General features: G+C 45.9%; 4 protein-coding genes across 5 annotated transcripts in view; 2 read left to right on the forward strand and 2 right to left on the reverse strand.

The window, feature by feature from the left end:
- Positions 1–218, reverse strand: part of rgs11 (regulator of G protein signaling 11) — a 10,676-nt gene extending 10,458 nt beyond the window's left edge. The window contains exon 1 of the mRNA XM_053615709.1: positions 1–218. This exon is cut by the window's left edge and continues 113 nt beyond it. The gene's annotated coding sequence lies outside the window, so the exon portion shown is untranslated.
- A 515-nt stretch (positions 219–733) lies between these two features.
- On the forward strand, positions 734–4,452 carry ints15 (integrator complex subunit 15). 2 transcript variants are annotated; one of them, XM_053616001.1, is made up of 8 exons: positions 734–1,035; positions 1,515–1,724; positions 1,847–2,068; positions 2,530–2,695; positions 2,807–3,108; positions 3,299–3,500; positions 3,584–3,623; positions 3,827–4,452. In XM_053616001.1, the coding sequence occupies exons 2-8, from the start codon at positions 1,539–1,541 to the stop codon at positions 4,083–4,085; spliced, it is 1,377 nt and encodes a 458-aa protein (XP_053471976.1). In that variant the 5' UTR covers positions 734–1,035; positions 1,515–1,538; the 3' UTR covers positions 4,086–4,452. The 2 variants fall into 2 exon arrangements, with proteins under 2 accessions (XP_053471976.1, XP_053471975.1); XM_053616000.1 differs by having other exon boundaries at positions 736–1,036; positions 1,537–1,724.
- Positions 4,453–4,866: 414 nt separating this feature from the next.
- Positions 4,867–8,171, reverse strand: pmm2 (phosphomannomutase 2). Its single transcript, XM_053616003.1, has 8 exons — positions 7,736–8,171; positions 7,054–7,165; positions 6,744–6,820; positions 6,559–6,650; positions 5,998–6,097; positions 5,778–5,853; positions 5,386–5,501; positions 4,867–5,249 (listed from the first exon to the last, which is right to left on the reverse strand). The coding sequence occupies exons 1-8, from the start codon at positions 7,808–7,810 to the stop codon at positions 5,145–5,147; spliced, it is 753 nt and encodes a 250-aa protein (XP_053471978.1). The 5' UTR covers positions 7,811–8,171; the 3' UTR covers positions 4,867–5,144.
- Positions 8,172–9,062: 891 nt separating this feature from the next.
- Positions 9,063–19,143, forward strand: part of mad1l1 (mitotic arrest deficient 1 like 1) — a 38,089-nt gene continuing 28,008 nt past the window's right edge. Inside the window, exons 1-9 of the mRNA XM_053615595.1 lie at positions 9,063–9,120; positions 10,599–10,776; positions 12,262–12,402; positions 12,733–12,912; positions 12,999–13,123; positions 13,209–13,290; positions 13,423–13,553; positions 13,766–13,880; positions 18,232–18,293. Coding sequence (XP_053471570.1) covers positions 10,630–10,776; positions 12,262–12,402; positions 12,733–12,912; positions 12,999–13,123; positions 13,209–13,290; positions 13,423–13,553; positions 13,766–13,880; positions 18,232–18,293 — 983 coding nt within the window. The 5' untranslated portion in view covers positions 9,063–9,120; positions 10,599–10,629. The remainder of the gene's footprint in view (positions 9,121–10,598; positions 10,777–12,261; positions 12,403–12,732; positions 12,913–12,998; positions 13,124–13,208; positions 13,291–13,422; positions 13,554–13,765; positions 13,881–18,231; positions 18,294–19,143) is intronic.

A 19,143-nucleotide genomic window follows, 5' to 3' on the forward strand; every position in this document is an offset into this window, starting at 1 on the left:
GTGCAGGCGCCTAGCGACCACTGGCCAATCACAGCGTCAATGGACTCGGTGGAGGCGTGTCGAGGGGCGTGTTTCATGTCACGGAGTATAGGAAAGAAAGACCGGTCTGTGTTATAATAACGCGCTGTACTGAGCGCCCACTAGCGGTCATACACTCTAACATCAGGCTGTGTGTGTGCGTGTGTGTGTGCGTGTGTGTGTGTTTTAAGATAAGATAAGATAAGATAATACTTTATTAATCCCCAGATGGAGAAATTAGGGTGTCACAGCAGCAGCCAAAAAAAAGAAAAGAAAGAAGAGTTAAAAGAGATAGTAAGCAGAACAATACAGGGATGTATAAATATGTATAGAAGTGCAAACTCTATATACATTATATATATATATATATATATATATATATATATATATATATATATATATATATATATATAGACACAAACACACACACACACACACATACATATGAGCAGTATATACAGCAAGCAACAATGTACAGTCATTGTACATACAATACAATACAAGTCATCAACATGTACATATCGCAGATGTACAATACTATATACATACTGCAGCTGTATGGTATGATCAGTGTGGACATATAACAAAAGCTTTGAAGCAGTGATGTTATTATATTATTATTATTATTATTATTATTATTGTTCTGCAGAGGGTTTATTGCTTTTTGGATGTGCGAGTCGACTGCGTTCACCTAAAAGAACCGACTCGTTCGCAAACGAAGCATCTCTCCTGCACGTGTCTGTACAGTACACACACACTGAGACAGTGCACTACACACAGTATTGAGTGAAGGCCTCAGCCCTACCTAGTGCACTTCACTACCTAGTGCACTTCATTTCGATTAGAGAGCAGGTTTGGTGTGTTCCAGTAAACGCGTTGTGAAAACAGACGCTGTGTCCTGCGCAGGCCGCCGTATTTACTCCCTGACGGCCGACTATTAGTGTTGTGCCGCTGCCGCTATATGTTGTGTTTAATTTTGATGAAGAATTAATGGAATAAACCTCGAAAGCAAGCTCAGGTGGGTTTTAAGCGTTTAACACTCAAAGTCCTGCATCTGTATTGGGTTAAATTTCACGCCCTAACCTCAAAGAAAATAAATAAAGACCAAAAACAGGTTCCTAGCTCGCTAGCTAACCCCTCCCCCCGCTAGCTCAATGCTAATATTCACAACTGTCATTAGTGGGAATATTTCTCTGTTTTAATTAAAATATTACAGTAAAAATAATTATATATATGGTATATTATAATAATCATACATATAAAACTTGTGATTTTAAATGTGTAGTATTTAAAATGTAGATCAGTTTTTAGTTCAGCTCTATTATTATTATTATTTATATTGTTATTATTATGTGCTGTTAAAGTTAAGCTCCCATCAGAAATGTGTTTATACTGTAAATTAGTGGTTGTGTCCAGCGATGACGTCACAGGGAAACACCTATTGTTATTCTGTGTGCCACTGAGTTTAGTGTGTGTGTGTGTGTGTGTGTGTGTGTGTGTGTGTGTGTGAGAGAGCAGGTATGAGTGATATCCGTCACGCCCTGCTGCGGCGAGACCCGCTGAGCGCCGCTAAAGAGGTGCTGTACCACCTGGACATCGCGTTAGGGAGCACTCTGCAGACCGGGCCGGGCCTGGACAAGAACACGGTGGACCTGGTGGAGGAGTTCATATTCCACGTCCCGAAAGACCGGAACACACAGCGCAAGGTGAGGAGAGAGAGACAGAAGAGGATGAGAAGAATCCAGATGTGAGCCGAGTAGCTGGAACTCCTATTAACACTCGTGTGTGTGTGTGTGTGTGTGTGTGTGTGTGTGTGTGTGTGTGTCAGAGGATGAGCTGTGTTCAGGAGCTGCAGCTGTTGGAGATCATGTGCAGTTATTTCCAGGAGCAGAGTAAGGACGCGGTGAGACAGGTGATCTTCTCGGCGCTCTTCAGTCTGCAGGGGAACAAAGCCGATGAGAACCGCATGGCCACGCTGGGCAAACTGGTGTCCATGGCCGTCGCCGTGTGCCGCGTGCCCATCCTGGAGTGTGCTGCCACCTGGCTGCAGGTGCGTCCTCCACCACCACCACCACGTTCTGTCTGCTGTAATGTCTCTAACAGTGCTGAGGCTCGGCCTCTCACGTCAGTGTGTAAGCTAAAATTCAAATAAAGAGGGGAAAAGGATTGCAGTTATTTACATAAGCAGCGATTAAGGGGGCCAGTCACTTTTTGGCCCCACCCCTTAGCAATCATGGGACCTTCAGCGCTCGTTTCCACGGAGATACGCTGAGCCGTGACGCAACAGAAAAGTGTAGCGTCAAATCCCAATCCCGAGATGATGCTGGGAGTCTAAGAGAGCGTGATTGGATGTGCTGTCTGGGTGGGAGGGGCATATTCTGTATCCCCTGTCAATCACAGCGACACTAGCCAATCATGAGGATCTGAGGAAGAGGGCACTTTGTTTATTGTAGTATGTGAAAACTGTGAGTGTGTACCATGTTAATTGCGCGTGTGTGTATGTGTGTTTAGCGGACTCACTCTGCGTGGTGTGTGCGGTTGGCGTTGGTGTTGGTGGATGATTACTGCACGTTGGTGCCAGGCTCCATCGCCACGCTGCAGAACGTCAGCTCGGCCAGTCCACGCTTCTGCTGCCAACTCATCACCGCCGTCACCGCCCTGTACGACTTCTCCTCAGGTACACACACACACCTGATTCCTTCTCTATAACAGCAGCTCTGACAGTAGTACAGCTGTAATTCAAATCACAGGTTTATATTAGTGTGTGTGTGTGTGTGTGTGTGTGTAGACGAGTTAACCCCGCCCCCCTCACTGTTGGACATGGTGGTTGGTTGGATCACAGAAGACCCCAGACTGCTCCTGTTGACCTTCATCAACACTCCCCTGAGCTCCAGTTTGCCGTTGGGGTGTTTGGAGGCCACGCCCCTCGCAGGTCTGCTCCGGTGGTGCGTGAAAGCGCCGCTCGCCTCTCAGCGAGCCCGAAAGTCGGCGGTGACCGGTGTGCAGCCAGAGCAGGAGAACGGGGCGGTGTGTGAGGAGCTGTACTCCAAACTGCACCTGAGTGTTCTTCAGGTGTTCCTCATGTTACAGGTGCTCTTCCTGCTCGTCTCACTAAGGCGTAAACGCATCTCCATGTTTAGATCACTGGGCAGTCAGGTGTGTTCAGGTTGTGCGTGTGATAGGGCTCGGTGTATCTCGAACGCTATTGGCTGTTGAGGGAACAGGAACCACGTCCACGTATGGAACGGTACTTTAATAGCAGGGTTTCCGGTTCTCGCAGGTCCACCTGACGGAGCAGAACCTGCTCGGGCGTCTCGCCGTGCTGCAGGTGGAGTCCGTGGCCGCTCTGGTAGAGGAAGTGAGCGCTTTGGTGGAGGAACTCAACCCGCTCCACGCCGCCAATCAAATCCAGCTGGCTCTGGATAGGCTGGCCCAGGCCCTGCAGGTTGCCATGGCAACAGGAGCGCTACTGTGTTCCAGAGGTGAGTGGGATGGACTCAGTGTTTGGTAGAATTTCCGATAAAGCGGCTTCATGTTTTTTTTTTCTTGTCGTCTTCTTCTTCAGAGGACCTGAGAACGCTGTGCTCCAGACTTCCTCATAACAAGTGAGTTCCAGCAGTAAAGAACATTTCTTTGATTTGATTAATTTTCTGTAACAGCAGCACAGGTGTGTGTTAATGCGTTTCTGTGGCGTAAGAGGAATAAAGCACTGCAGGATGTGCTGTTAGAGGAACATAATCAGTAACGCTGCTCCATCACGCCCCCTGGTGTCCGAGTCTCATCACTGATCTGGTGTGTTTTCTCCCAGTATGTTACAGCTGGTCATGTCCGGTCCGGTGGTTCCGCACGGAGCGGCGTTCCAGCCCAGCGTGTATCCCTACATCCACCCCGCCCGGCCCACTCCGCTCTCGCCCCACCCCTCCCACCCCGCCCTCTCTCCTTTGCCCGCCCACCCTGCCCTCACCACACACCACCAGTTAACCCCACACCCAGCACACTCGCCCCTCCCTCCTCCGCACGCCTTCCACCCCGCCTCCATGGCCTTCCAGTACCGCCCCATCCGCTGAGCTCGGCGCTCCGACTCCTCCCCCTCCCGAATAACGCCGGTCGGATTGTATACGCCAGCACGAGATCGGATTCCGTTATGAGATCAGATCCAGCGTGCAATCCGGATAAAAACCTCTTAATGTCGGCTGAATTTTTTTTTTTTCTTGTAGATGAACAGAATTTTTTTTTTTAAAAAAGAAAAGAAATTGTCCTCAATCTGTTCATTCATGTAAATATTTTCTCAGATGGGTTTAAGTCTTAAGGGTTGTTCCATCAGACTTTTGTTGCTTCATGTTTTCTTACGTGTCCAAGCTGACTGAAGTATCAGAATATCAGAATATGAATTTTGTATAAGAATTATATTTAATAATAAAAACCGTTTCCTGAGGTGTGTTTAGTACATTTACATTTGTGTTAAAACATCATTCAGAAAGACAGGTTATAATTCTGTTATACAAACTTCATAATCCCGCGCTCAGCTCCGTGTGAGATCAGATCTCTTCTTGTTTTAGTGTCAGGACTTTAACAGTTTTTAGACTTTTTCAGTCTGACGATTAAAAAAATAAATAAATACTGTCGAGTCCCAACTCCAGTAAAATCCCTGTGTGTTTAGTTTCTCATCACCGTACACCATTCTGAGAATTTAAAATAAAATAAATCTAAAAATGAAGTAAGGCGTGAAGTCTGAGTTTTATCACCTGAAGATTTAATTGTGGGGAAAAAATTAAAAAAGAATAAAAAAAGAACCGTCTTGACTTCCAATTCGATACAGATCTCATCGTTTCATCAATTTACTGTAAAATCGCTCGACCCCAGACTCCGCTCCTCTCCGTGTGCGTGGAAAGAAAAGAGGACATGATGTAATACGACGGATTTAACAGGAAGTCAGACAGTGATGATGTGGATTATTACAGTAACACACCCTCCTGAAAGCCACGCCTCCTGTGTTCAGGAGCGAGACGAGACCGAAACTTGACTGAGGATTAATTAAACACCAGCACCAGAGAGTCCCTACGTTTCCAGTAAGGTGACGTTTAGTAAAGTCTTGGAGCATCAGCGCAGGAGAACCCGGCGAGAACTCAGCTGAAGAAGAGTTCCTCACAAATCCGCTGTGTGTCGTCGGGGGACGTGACCTCGTGGCCGACGGTTCGGGGGTCGGTGTAGATCTCGTAATCGTTTCCTCCCTGAATAACAAACACGGAATTCATTCACACTGAACTTCCTTTCGAAGGGAATGTTTCTGTCCCACGTGTTAATCCACGTGTTAATCCACGTGGTGTGTGTGTGTGTGTTAATTACGCTCGAGTTGAGGAGACGCACCGGTTTGGTTTTATCACCAAAGAAGTGGATGGTCTGGTACACGTCCTTCTCTACGATTCCCAAACAGTAACGCTTATCCCAACCTTCTGGAAACACATCGAAGCTGATCTGTCCTCCTGTAACACACACACACACACACACACCCACACACACACACACACACACACACACACACACACGCTCTCTTTTGAGATTAAGAATGTTTACAACAAAGTCTGATGTTCTGATTGTGATCAGACTCTGATGTCAGGATTCAATTCAATTCAATAAGCTCCGCCCCCAGGATATGCTGACATCACACTCACCAATTAACAAACCAGACATGACTATTTATTTGTTTATTGATCATCAACAAATGTTACAAATCTACATCACACACACACAGAGCTCACCGATGGAGAAAGCCAGTCCTCTCCCCCTGAACTCTTCTTTCAGAACAGCCACAAATTTCTCTCGGATCTTTTCTTTCTGCAGGAGAAACGTTTTCAGAAAGAAACTGATCTGATCTCACAGCATGTAAAGGGTTCTCCACAGGCTTTAGGACATTCTCCTCTCCTAACAGGGTTCTAGATCGCCTTTTTCGTGTGTGTGTGTGTGTGTGAGAAGCGTTACCTTGTCCAGCTCGAAGAACTCGATTCTCTCCTGCTGACTGCAGCTCCGGCCGATAGGAGAGACGTTCAGCATCCCGTTCCTGAACTCGATGAACGTCCCTCTGTGATGAGAAAGTTCAGAACCCGTCACTGTGGCGTCCTCACGCCAACTCGCGGCGTTTTAAAACTGAAAAACGTAGCTTTCGCAATTTTTTGGGCTCCTTAATTAGACGTATGTTTATCATCCGAACTATCGGGTCACACCTCGGAGGAAAACACGCACGTGGTGGAGGACAGCGTGTGCTGGGACGGTGTGTGTGTGTGTGCGTGTGTTTAACGCTATGCTTTATTCCTCTTACACCACGGCACTTTACTTACAGTTGAATAATACTCTCATTTTAATTCATTAAAGCGACACGTCATACTTTTTATCGGTCTATAGTACGAGCTGTCGTAATTGAATAAGTCAAACTCGTACTCGTTGGTATGATGCGGTGGTGTAAGAGGAATAAAGCACACGGGGACGTGCTGTTCGAGGAAAATAAAGCTGCTGTTTTTATTTTATTTGGTTAATCCCACTCACCTTTTCTTGGGCAGTTTGATCTTGGCCATGTAGTCTAAACAGAAGTTGATGAAATCCTGTAACACCTCCTCCCCGAGATACGCCTGGATGCTCTGATTAACCAAACGCACACAACTTCATCTACACGTGTGTTTTAGATTCAATCAGAGGTGTGTGTGTGTGTGTATGTGTGTGTGTGTGTGTACCTGTACAGAATGGAGCTGCCCGAATCTGTAGGCCACCAAACCGTTCTCAGCGAAAACATAATCCACTCGCTGGATTACTGCAGTGTTATACACATCATGATGTTAGAAAAATAAAACCTATACACGTTTTAAATCCTAACGGCTGCGTGAACATACGTCAGGGTGCAAATCAAACATTATTATTATTATTATTACCCCCTGAGCTTTACAGACTCGTCGTCTTTATCATCACTTCTAGTGAATATTATGTGTGAGAAATGTTCTGAAAGAAATCAATAAAGATATCGATCTCAGTGATGGTCTCTCGCACCATCTTCACCCAGCTGCTCTTTGATCTTATCCAGATCGGAACCTCCGACGACTCCGACTCGGACCCGCTGTCTCAGCTTGCTCAGGAACTCCTGCATGTGTGGAGTGGCTCTCTATCACACACACACACACATACACACACACACACACACACACATAAATAAACACCCATTAAAACTCAACCAAACACAGTATTATGGAAAATGAATGAAAAAAATCAGTGTGTGTTCACTGTCACTACATGTTCACTGTTGTGTATTAATTAATAGACATAAAAGACACTTTGTGACAGTGGAGTGTATAACACAACCATTAATTAAAGCAGCACTCGATGATCTGCTAATGTTGCGCTGCAGATTTAAAGCTCGTCATGAAGTCATTTACAGCTCCTCTACACTACTCGGAAACACTCAGTGAGGTGAATGTGTGGGGGACAGTGAACGCACCCTGCTGTAAAAGTCATTCATTCGGTTTATGACTCCAACACCGTGATGTCAAAACAGACCAAAAATAGATAAATAAATAAATATCACAGTAACTATACGAATCAACTGAAGCAGCTTTTATCTTGAGAGATAAATCCGAATTCACTTCAGAAACTGTAAAAGTGACATTCATTTTCACTCGTTAGTGAGTTAGCTAGCTGGCTAACGTCAACTCTTCATAAACACACACTCACTCACCTGCCGAGCTGCTGTTAAAGTTCCGTCCACATCAAACAGACAGAGTGTCTCCGTGTCCACACCTGAGCTAGTCATGTCTCAAATAAAATCCTGTAAAATAACTTCTTCTTCTTCTTATTATTATTGAAGCGAGCCGACACGGAGCTGCAGGAAGTGATGCAGGATCTGGACACGTCCACTGAACTGAACTCGCGCCGAGTCCTGAATCACACCCTACTCCCTACACTACCGCACTACATAGTGCGCTTCCTCTGCGACATCTAGTGCACTACGTGTTCAGCAGGGATTGGTTCAGGACTCAGCTCTGAAACCGGAAGCTTTAATGCTGCATCCAAGTCCATGAGTTAGTAAACGATTCACTCTTTTGAACGACTCGGTTTGGTATCGGTTCCCGAGTCGTTCGTTTTGTGTTCAGTTGCTCCTGTAAAGGCTTCACGATAAATCACTACATTTCCACACAGATTTTTACATTAAGCTATATGTTTATCTGTAAAGTTGTTATTTATTTATTTTCCACGAACTCTAAGCTGTATTTGTAGTTCCGCGTTTGCTGAATCGAATGAGTCACAAGTTCATGAGTTCATTCAATGTTTCAGTGTATATAGTAGTAATGAGTGTTAGATATGAACATTAAATGTGCTCGTACAAGCATATGTAAGGAATAAAACATAACGTGGTGTGCTGTTTTAGGAAAATAATCAACGACAGGATGGTGTGATGAAACCGAGGTACTCACACCGCCCCAGAGTTCATTATTATTTTTTATTTCCCAAATGTTTTATTTATTTTACACCACGGCAATTTGACAGTTTTTTTTTATTATCAATGACCAACACATTATACTTTTTAAAATCTGTTTATAGTTACATTTAAGTTTAATTTATTCTCTCTCTTTATACAAAACACTGGCACTTTAGACTCCTTCCATAAATCCATAAATGTTAAATAAACATCTACTTACTTGGGTTAATCAGCAGTAAAAACATCTCAGAGATTAAAGATGGGAAGGATAGTGAATACGGAGATGTTAGATGTAATTACAGAATAATAAAATACCGAGTAACAGATTATTACGTGGGAAAAAGATGAATGTGTAGATATAAAAGAAAAAAAAATTGTTTCAAAAGTGTTCAGACTGTTCTTCCGTTATATTAATGTATATATTACTAGATTAGTTTTGACTTGAGACTGATTTGTGGTGTTTTTTTAAACAGTAAAAAAGTATTATTTTATTATTTACATAATTCAGGTAGAAGGTAGAAGTTGTTGTTGTTGTTGTGAATGCTTGCGGTTTCCGCTAGGGGGCGGAAGTGGCGCAACACCGCTTCATTTCCGCAGCCGCAGTAGTAGTAGAAGAAGAAGCGCTGTAAACGGAGGGAGATTTGGTGAGTCGGTGATGTTTAATTCTCTTTTATTTGAAATTCTTTGCAGTAAATGTACATACTGTCTTATTTAGCTTGACTGCAGGTTATGAGATTGTTAACGCTAAGCTAAAGGGCTCTTTCTGTACTGTGTAGAGTTTATAAACACTTCTAGTTCTGTCCGCTGAGTTGTTTACTAACGCTGGGTTTGTCTACCGGGTTGTTACAAAGCCTCTAGAAGTTTATTAGAACGGAATTAAAGTAGTGCAGGAGCTTTCAGAATAAGTTTCTAAATGCATTCATTTGAAGGTGTTTCCCCAGAGTCGCGGAAATGCACCAGGCTCCATGTGCAGTGCTGTGTATACGGCCATTACAGGCCATGCATGTCTATTACAGGCCATAACTGTTTATCACTGTCCAGCACAGACCATTAGTGACCATTACAAATCATTACTGGCCATTATAAATCATTACTGTCTTTTACAGACCACTACAAACCATTACTGACCATTACAGGCCATGAATGTCTATTACAGGCCATAACTGTTTATCACTGCCCAGTATAGACTATTACAGACCAGTAATGTCTATTACTGACCATTACAAATCATTACTGACTATTACAAACCATTTCTGACCATTACAGACCATTACTGACCATAACTGTTTATCACTGTCCAGCACAGGCTATTACAGACCATTACTGACCATTACAAACCATTACTGACCATTGCAGACCATTACAGGCCATTAATGTTATTACAGACCATAACTGTTTATCACTGTCCAGCAGAGGCTATTACAGACCAGTAATGTCTATTACTGACCATTACTGACCATTACAAATCATTAATGTCTATTACAGACCATTACAAACCATTACTGTCTATTACAGACCATAACGGTTTATCACTGTCCAGCACAGACCATTATAGACCATTACAGACCATTACAAATCATTACTGGCCATTATAAATCATTACTGTCTTTTACAGACCACTACAAACCATTACTGACCATTACAAATCATTAATGTCTAATACAGACCATAACTGTTTATCACTGTCCAGCACAGACTATTACAGACCAGTAATGTTTATTACTGACCATTACAGACCATTACAAACCATTACTGATCATTACAAATCATTAATGTCTAATACAGACCATAACTGTTTATCACTGTCCAGCACAGACTATTACAGACCAGTAATGTTTATTACTGACCATTACAAACCATTACAAACCATTACTGACCATTACAAATCATTAATGTCTATTACAGACCATAACTGTTTATCACTGTCCAGCACAGACTATTACAGACCAGTAATGTCTATTACAGACCATTACTACAGACCATCACTGACACTTGCTGTATATATGGCTATGATTTTTTAGGTGAATAAATTTGAGCTTGTGTGCTTCATTATCACGGCACCTGACTTTCTGTTTTCCTGCATCATGTTTGTTTAACACAGATGTTGTCCCTCTCTCCGCAGTTCAATACGAGCTCCCAGTATTTTCTCCAAGATGGCTGATCTGGAGGACGACACCATGATCTTCTCCACGCTGAAATCTTTTAAGAGTTTAATCGCTCGTCCTGAGCGCTCTGTGCTGGAGCCTGAGCCCGCGTACGGCAGGAGCGACTTCCAGAAACTCTACACACAGAGAGTCGAGGTCCGTCACGGATGACTGCTGATTTCCTTCTCTCTTTTATGCTTACACATCACGGTGGCATCAACACTATATCCGGCTCTCGTACAGGCACAGTGCTCATATGAAGTTAATATGTTGAAATCATGTCCAGCGTTTAAATACTGCACAACTCTTTCACTTTAATTAGAGTGAAATAATATGACTCTAACTACAGTACAATATTACTGATGTTTATCAGTCTGTCATCTCACATCCAGAATAACATACGGTCACAGCATTACACTCACCCCCGTGCGATCGGTGTGAGACGTCTCATCTGCATTTCACCCCTTGATGTGTTCAGTTCTGACGAGTCAGATTTAAACTAAAGGCAGATATTAACACTGACCGAAACTAGCCGTTAACGCTGACTCTAAATTCATATTCACTTTGCTTGTTTGAGTGAGTTAAATCATTTAAGTGTGGAATTGACTCCAAAGCTTTGGAGTTGACTCTTAGTTTTCAGTGCATGGGATCAGGGAATCTGGAAATCGACTCTTGTTGTGTTTGACTCTTTTTGACAATAGGCTCTTGTTCTTTGACAAATCGACTCTTGCCGCGTACAACTCTCTTGGAGAACCGACCCTCGCTGTGTCCGACTCACTCTGAGAATCAACTCTTGTCGCATCCGGCTCTCTCTGAGAATCTCTCTGAGAATCGACTCTCTCTGAGAATCAAATCTCGCCGTGTCCGACTCTCTCTGAGAATCGACTCTTTCTGAGAATCGACTCTCTCTGAGAATCAACTTTCTCCGTGTCCGACTCTCTCTGAGAATCGACTCTCTCCGTGTCCGACTCTCTCTGAGAATCGACTCTCTCCGTGTCCGACTCTCTCTGAGAATCGACTCTCTCTGAGAATCGACTCTCTCTGAGAATCAACTCTCGCCGTGTCCGACTCTCTCCGTGTCCGACTCTCTCTGAGAATCGACTCTCGCCGTGTCCGACTCTCTCTTAGAATCGACTCTCACTGAGAATCAACTCTCGCCGTGTCCGACTCTCTCTGAGAATCAACTCTCTCCGTGTCCGACTCTCTCTGAGAATCTACTCTCTCCGTGTCCGACTCTCTCTGAGAATCAAATCTCTCCGTGTCCGACTCTCTCTGAGAATCAACTCTCTCCGTGTCCGACTCTCTCTGGGAATCGACTCTCTCCGTGTCCGACTCTCTCTGAGAATCGACTCTCTCTGAGAATCAACTCTCTCCGTGTCCGACTCTCTCTGGGAATCGACTCTCTCCGTGTCCGACTCTCTCTGGGAATCGACTCTCTCCGTGTCCGACTCTCTCTGGGAATCGACTCTCTCCGTGTCCGACTCTCTCTGGGAATCGACTCTCTCCGTGTCCGACTCTCCCTGGGAATCGACTCTCTCCGTGTGCGACTCTCTCGGAGGACCCGACCCTCGCCGCGTTGGCCGTGTTTTCTGTGTGTTAGCTCTCTCTTTCAGATGATTATAGACTGTTTTGCATGTGTAGATGGAGGAAGCAGCTGAACGAATCCACTCCAAGACCAACCTGCTGCAGCTCACTCAGGAGAAACAGCAGATGGAGCTGAGTCACAAGCGAGCGCGGATCGAGCTGGAGAAAGAGGCTCACAACAGCTCCAGGGATTTACAGGTCAGCACCACCTCCACTTTTTATAGCCGTTCTCCTCGTCCCGGCGATCTCTCGCTCGTCGTCCTGTTTATTATTTGCTGTGTTGTAAGAGGAATAAAACCTGCTGTAGGTTTCGTTCCTAGTTTCCTGTGTATTCCTAACTGAATGTAGACAGAACTTCATGTTTCACTTGTTCTCTTTTCCCCAGGTGGTTAAACGTACCTTATTTTCCTCTCGCCGTAGTTCACGCTTGCGTCTTTTCTTTTTTTAATGTATGGAAATTTACCGGAATGTCTATGTTTTCTAGATCAGTACGTCTTACATAAATCTGAGATTCTGTCTTCATCACAGAGACAGTTCGACCTGAACCAGGACCTGCTGACGAAGATCAGACGTCTGGAGGAAAAAGAGGAGAAAACCCTCCAAGCGCTGAACGAGCAGCTGGAAAAGAACAAATCCCTCAAGAGGACGGTGGAGGAGCTCCAGAAGCAAGCGTACGACAAGGACGGGAAATTCTCCGAGGCCAATCAGGTGCAGGGACGTCACGGCTGGGCTCGGATCGTTCTCGGTTTGTATTTTCATTGTTTGGAATGTTTTTGTTTTGTTTTGTTTGTAAGATGATGAGCGAACTGAAGGACGAGATCCGGACGCTGAACCAGAAGCTGCAGATCCAGGAGTCGAAGTTCTCCACCCAGAGTTTGGAGAAGCAGGCTTTAGAGGAGCAGCTGGAGATGCAGCAGAAGTAATGATCCGAGACGCGGCGTACGCTTTAACGTCGTCAGAGATTTTTTTTTTTTTAAGTTAAATGTCGTGTCTGGTTTTTATAGGAAATACCAGGAGGTGAATCAGAAGTACCAGAACCTGCAGACGTCCCAGATATCCAACACTGAGAGTGAAATCAAGATTAAGGTACCGAGCGTGCCGAGCTGCATCGGCTCAGATCGGACGTCCTCGTGGATCAGATGTTGCTTTCGGAGTGTTAGAATGCTATCTCTCTCTCTCTCTCTCTCTCTCTCTCTCTCTCTCTCTCTCTCTCTGTAGGAACTGAAGAGGCGTTTGGAGCTCCAGGAGCAGGACTCGATCATCGTGAAGAACATGAAGACCGAGGTGACCAGGCTTCCTGAACTGAAGAGAGAAATTAAACATCTGCAAGAGGAGAACTCTTATCTCAGGTGTCTGTATCCTCCTACACACACACACCGCTGATAAAACACACACCACTGATAAAACACACACACACTGTGGACAGGAATCCGTTTAATTAACGCTCGTGATACTGTGTTTTGTTGTTGTTGTTGTTTTGTTTATTTTTGGGAGGGGGGGCGAATACTTTTGGAAAGTAGGCTCTGTACACTGTTTTCACTGGTGTCTTTTCTTCCTCCAGAGAGACGCGGGAGAACAGCAGTCTACTGAAAGAGGAGACGGAGGGATTGAGGAGGAAGCTGGAGAGAATGGAGAAGGTTCTAGAAGAGAAACTGAAGCTAGAACTGGAGAAAGAGGTCTTGGACACACACACACACACACACACACACACACACACACACATGCTCACACACACACACACACACACATGCTCACACACACACACACACGCTCACACACACATGCTCACATACACTCACACACACACACACACACACACACACGCTCACACACACATGCTCACATACACACACACACACATACGCTCACACACACACACACACACACACACACTCTCTATTCCCTCTCTCTCTATTCCCCCTCTCTCTATTCCCCCTCTCTCTATTCCCTCTCTCTCTATTCCCTCTCTCTCTATTCCCCCTCTCTCTATTCCCTCTCTCTCTATTCCCTCTCTCTCTATTCCCTCTCTCTCTATTCCCCCTCTCTCTATTCCCCCTCTCTCTATTCCCTCTCTCTCTATTCCCTCTCTCTCTATTCCCCCTCTCTCTATTCCCTCTCTCTCTATTCCCTCTCTCTCTATTCCCTCTCTCTCTATTCCCCCTCTCTCTATTCCCTCTCTCTCTATTCCCTCTCTCTCTATTCCCTCTCTCTCTATTCCCTCTCTCTCTATTCCCTCTCTCTCTATTCCCCCTCTCTCTATTCCCCCTCTCTCTATTCCCTCTCTCTCTATTCCCTCTCTCTCTATTCCCCCTCTCTCTATTCCCTCTCTCTCTATTCCCTCTCTCTCTATTCCCCCTCTCTCTATTCCCCCTCTCTCTATTCCCTCTCTCTCTATTCCCCCTCTCTCTATTCCCTCTCTCTCTATTCCCTCTCTCTCTATTCCCCCTCTCTCTATTCCCTCTCTCTCTATTCCCTCTCTCTCTATTCCCTCTCTCTCTATTCCCCCTCTCTCTATTCCCCCTCTCTCTATTCCCTCTCTCTCTATTCCCTCTCTCTCTATTCCCCCTCTCTCTATTCCCTCTCTCTCTATTCCCTCTCTCTCTATTCCCTCTCTCTCTATTCCCCCTCTCTCTATTCCCTCTCTCTCTATTCCCTCTCTCTCTATTCCCCCTCTCTCTATTCCCTCTCTCTCTATTCCCTCTCTCTCTATTCCCCTCTCTCTATTCCCTCTCTCTCTATTCCCTCTCTCTCTATTCCCCCTCTCTCTATTCCCTCTCTCTCTATTCCCTCTCTCTCTATTCCCTCTCTCTCTATTCCCTCTCTCTCTATTCCCTCTCTCTCTATTCCCTCTCTCTCTATTCCCCTCTCTCTATTCCCCCTCTCTCTATTCCCTCTCTCTCTATTCCCTCTCTCTCTATTCCCCCTCTCTCTATTCCCTCTCTCTCTATTCCCCCTCTCTCTATTCCCCCTCTCTCTATTCCCTCTCTCTCTATTCCCCCTCTCTCTATTCCCTCTCTCTCTATTCCCTCTCTCTCTATTCCCCCTCTCTCTATTCCCCCTCTCTCTATTCCCTCTCTCTCTATTCCCTCTCTCTCTATTCCCCCTCTCTCTATTCCCTCTCTCTCTATTCCCTCTCTCTCTATTCCCCCTCTCTCTATTCCCCCTCTCTCTATTCCCTCTCTCTCTATTCCCCCTCTCTCTATTCCCTCTCTCTCTATTCCCTCTCTCTCTATTCCCCCTCTCTCTATTCCCTCTCTCTCTATTCCCTCTCTCTCTATTCCCTCTCTCTCTATTCCCCCTCTCTCTATTCCCCCTCTCTCTATTCCCTCTCTCTCTATTCCCCCTCTCTCTATTCCCTCTCTCTCTATTCCCTCTCTCTCTATTCCCTCTCTCTCTATTCCCTCTCTCTCTATTCCCCCTCTCTCTATTCCCTCTCTCTCTATTCCCTCTCTCTCTATTCCCCCTCTCTCTATTCCCTCTCTCTCTATTCCCTCTCTCTCTATTCCCCTCTCTCTATTCCCTCTCTCTCTATTCCCTCTCTCTCTATTCCCCCTCTCTCTATTCCCTCTCTCTCTATTCCCTCTCTCTCTATTCCCTCTCTCTCTATTCCCTCTCTCTCTATTCCCCCTCTCTCTATTCCCTCTCTCTCTATTCCCTCTCTCTCTATTCCCCTCTCTCTATTCCCCCTCTCTCTATTCCCTCTCTCTCTATTCCCTCTCTCTCTATTCCCCCTCTCTCTATTCCCTCTCTCTCTATTCCCCCTCTCTCTATTCCCTCTCTCTCTATTCCCTCTCTCTCTATTCCCCCTCTCTCTATTCCCTCTCTCTCTATTCCCTCTCTCTCTATTCCCCTCTCTCTATTCCCTCTCTCTCTATTCCCTCTCTCTCTATTCCCCCTCTCTCTATTCCCTCTCTCTCTATTCCCTCTCTCTCTATTCCCCCTCTCTCTATTCCCTCTCTCTCTATTCCCCCTCTCTCTATTCCCTCTCTCTCTATTCCCCCTCTCTCTATTCCCTCTCTCTCTATTCCCCCTCTCTCTATTCCCTCTCTCTCTATTCCCTCTCTCTCTATTCCCCCTCTCTCTATTCCCCTCTCTCTATTCCCCCTCTCTCTATTCCCTCTCTCTCTATTCCCTCTCTCTCTATTCCCCCTCTCTCTATTCCCCTCTCTCTTTATTCCCCCTCTCTCTATTCCCTCTCTCTCTATTCCCTCTCTCTCTATTCCCCTCTCTCTTTATTCCCCCTCTCTTCATTCCCCCTCTCTTTACTCCCCTCTCTCTATTCCCTCTCTTTCTATTCCCCCTCTCTCTATTCCCCTCTCTCTTCCCTCTCTCTCTCTCTTCCCTCTCTCTCTCTATTCCCTCTCTCTCTCTCTTCCCTCTCTCTCTATTCCCCTCTCTCTTCCCTCTCTCTCTCTCTTCCCTCTCTCTCTCTCTTCCCTCTCTCTCTCTATTCCCTCTCTCTCTCTCTTCCCTCTCTCTCTATTCCCCTCTCTCTTCCCTCTCTCTCTCTATTCCCTCTCTCTCTCTCTTCCCTCTCTCTCTCTTCCCTCTCTCTCTCTCTTCCCTCTCTCTCTCTCTTCCCTCTCTCTCTATTCCCCTCTCTCTTCCCTCTCTCTCTCTCTTCCCTCTCTCTCTCTCTTCCCTCTCTCTCTCTCTTCCCCCTCTCTCTCTCTTCCCTCTCTCTCTCTCTTCCCTCTCTCTCTCTCTTCCCTCTCTCTCTCTATTCCCTCTCTCTCTCTCTTCCCTCTCTCTCTATTCCCTCTCTCTCTATTCCCTCTCTCTCTATTCCCCCTCTCTCTATTCCCCTCTCTCTTTATTCCCCCTCTCTCTATTCCCTCTCTCTCTATTCCCTCTCTCTCTATTCCCCTCTCTCTCTATTCCCCTCTCTCTTTATTCCCCCTCTCTCTATTCCCTCTCTCTCTATTCCCTCTCTCTCTATTCCCCTCTCTCTTTATTCCCCCTCTCTTCATTCCCCCTCTCTCTATTCCCCTCTCTCTTTATTCCCCCTCTCTCTATTCCCTCTCTCTCTATTCCCTCTCTCTCTATTCCCCCTCTCTCTATTCCCCTCTCTCTTTATTCCCCCTCTCTCTATTCCCTCTCTCTCTATTCCCTCTCTCTCTATTCCCCTCTCTCTTTATTCCCCCTCTCTTCATTCCCCCTCTCTCTATTCCCTCTCTCTCTATTCCCTCTCTCTCTATTCCCTCTCTCTCTATTCCCCCTCTCTCTATTCCCTCTCTCTCTATTCCCTCTCTCTCTATTCCCTCTCTCTCTATTCCCCCTCTCTCTATTCCCCTCTCTCTTTATTCCCCCTCTCTCTTTATTCCCTCTCTCTCTATTCCCTCTCTCTCTATTCCCCCTCTCTCTATTCCCCTCTCTCTTTATTCCCCCTCTCTCTATTCCCTCTCTCTCTATTCCCTCTCTCTCTATTCCCCTCTCTCTTTATTCCCCCTCTCTTCATTCCCCCTCTCTTTACTCCCCTCTCTCTATTCCCTCTCTTTCTATTCCCCCTCTCTCTATTCCCCTCTCTCTTCCCTCTCTCTCTCTCTTCCCTCTCTCTCTCTATTCCCTCTCTCTCTCTCTCTTCCCTCTCTCTCTATTCCCCTCTCTCTTCCCTCTCTCTCTCTCTTCCCTCTCTCTCTCTCTTCCCTCTCTCTCTCTATTCCCTCTCTCTCTCTCTTCCCTCTCTCTCTATTCCCCTCTCTCTTCCCTCTCTCTCTCTATTCCCTCTCTCTCTCTCTTCCCTCTCTCTCTCTTCCCTCTCTCTCTCTCTTCCCCCTCTCTCTCTCTTCCCTCTCTCTCTCTCTTCCCTCTCTCTCTCTCTTCCCTCTCTCTCTCTCTTCCCCCTCTCTCTCTCTTCCCTCTCTCTCTATTCCCTCTCTCTATCCCCCTCTCTGGTTATGTGTAATAAATCACTGTGAACCCTGGGGTTCTAGTGTAATAATCCTTGTGAAGTGCAGTAGCGTGTACTCAGTGTCTTTTATCCGCTTCAGCAGAAATCATTCTTCTTCTTCTCACTCCCTTTATCAGAAAGTAGTTCAGGAGCTGCAGGCTTGGGAGAACCTCGGCCGGACCACGGGCCTGGACATCAGGTAAGGAGCGAAGAACAGGTGACGCGGTCTCCGTCTCGTTCCGCGTTCCGCTTCCATCATGAGTTGTTTGTGAATAAATAAATAAATCGATAAATAAGCGCTAACGTGCTTCTGTATTTTTAGGAGTTTAAAATCCGCGAGATCTTTAAGTTTAGTTGGGATTTTATTTAGTGATCCTGTGAACACGGGGACGTGTCCGGAGACGCCGGCCCGAGCTCCGCGTCCTGCTTCATCACCGATAACTCGTGGTGTTTTTAACCATAAAACGAAGCATTCGTTGCTAGCGTTCGCACCGCGGCTGTTCTCTGACCTGAAGAGACGCGGAGAAGGAAGCAGAGGGCGGACGTGGATCGGCGTTCTCCACGCGGTCCCCTCAGACACTACTGAAACGTTCCGCGCCGTGTATTTACACGGTTTACGCTCGATCTGCTCGGCCAACCCAAACCCGTCCCTCCTCAGAGCGTCTGTTCCAGTGAAGCGGTTTAGGACGCGTTCTCGTCTCCCCCGGAGCTGCTGTAGCGTAGCGCATAAAGTATTGATGTTCCAGACCTGAGTGCTCTCCACGTCCTCACTGACAGAGCTTTCACCTTATCAATGAGGAGCGCTCTTACACAACTGCCCACTTTCTGACCCTGTGTGTGTGTGTGTGTGTGTGTGTGTGTGAGAACAAATGTAGGTTTACTGAATAATACATTTCGATCACGTGAGCTCCGGGATGTTCGGCCCGTGAGAAACTAATCGGTCCTCAAGTCTGTCGGACCTCGCTACTTCTAACGATGAACATGGAAGAGAAATGAGGACGTGCGCATGAATTATTCACGTGTAGGAGTTTAGCGTTTCTTCCCGTTCC

This window comes from Ictalurus furcatus, chromosome 26 (genome assembly GCF_023375685.1).
Source record: "Ictalurus furcatus strain D&B chromosome 26, Billie_1.0, whole genome shotgun sequence".
Classification (NCBI taxonomy): Eukaryota; Metazoa; Chordata; class Actinopteri; order Siluriformes; family Ictaluridae; genus Ictalurus; species Ictalurus furcatus.

Bases quoted from the DNA above. Each gene is read 5' to 3' on its own strand.
- ints15 (XM_053616001.1), top strand. From the start codon at position 1,539: ATGAGTGATATCCGTCACGCCCTGCTGCGGCGAGACCCGCTGAGCGCC. The intron at 2,069-2,529 runs GTGCGTCCTCCA...ATGTGTGTTTAG, and splicing joins GTGCTGCCACCTGGCTGCAG to CGGACTCACTCTGCGTGGTG. The intron at 2,696-2,806 runs GTACACACACAC...GTGTGTGTGTAG, and splicing joins CCTGTACGACTTCTCCTCAG to ACGAGTTAACCCCGCCCCCC.
- pmm2 (XM_053616003.1), bottom strand. From the start codon at position 7,810: ATGACTAGCTCAGGTGTGGACACGGAGACACTCTGTCTGTTTGATGTG. The intron at 6,821-7,053 runs GTGCGAGAGACC...ATAACACTGCAG, and splicing joins AGAGCAGCTGGGTGAAGATG to TAATCCAGCGAGTGGATTAT. The intron at 5,250-5,385 runs GTGCGTCTCCTC...TTTGTTATTCAG, and splicing joins TTGGTGATAAAACCAAACCG to GGAGGAAACGATTACGAGAT.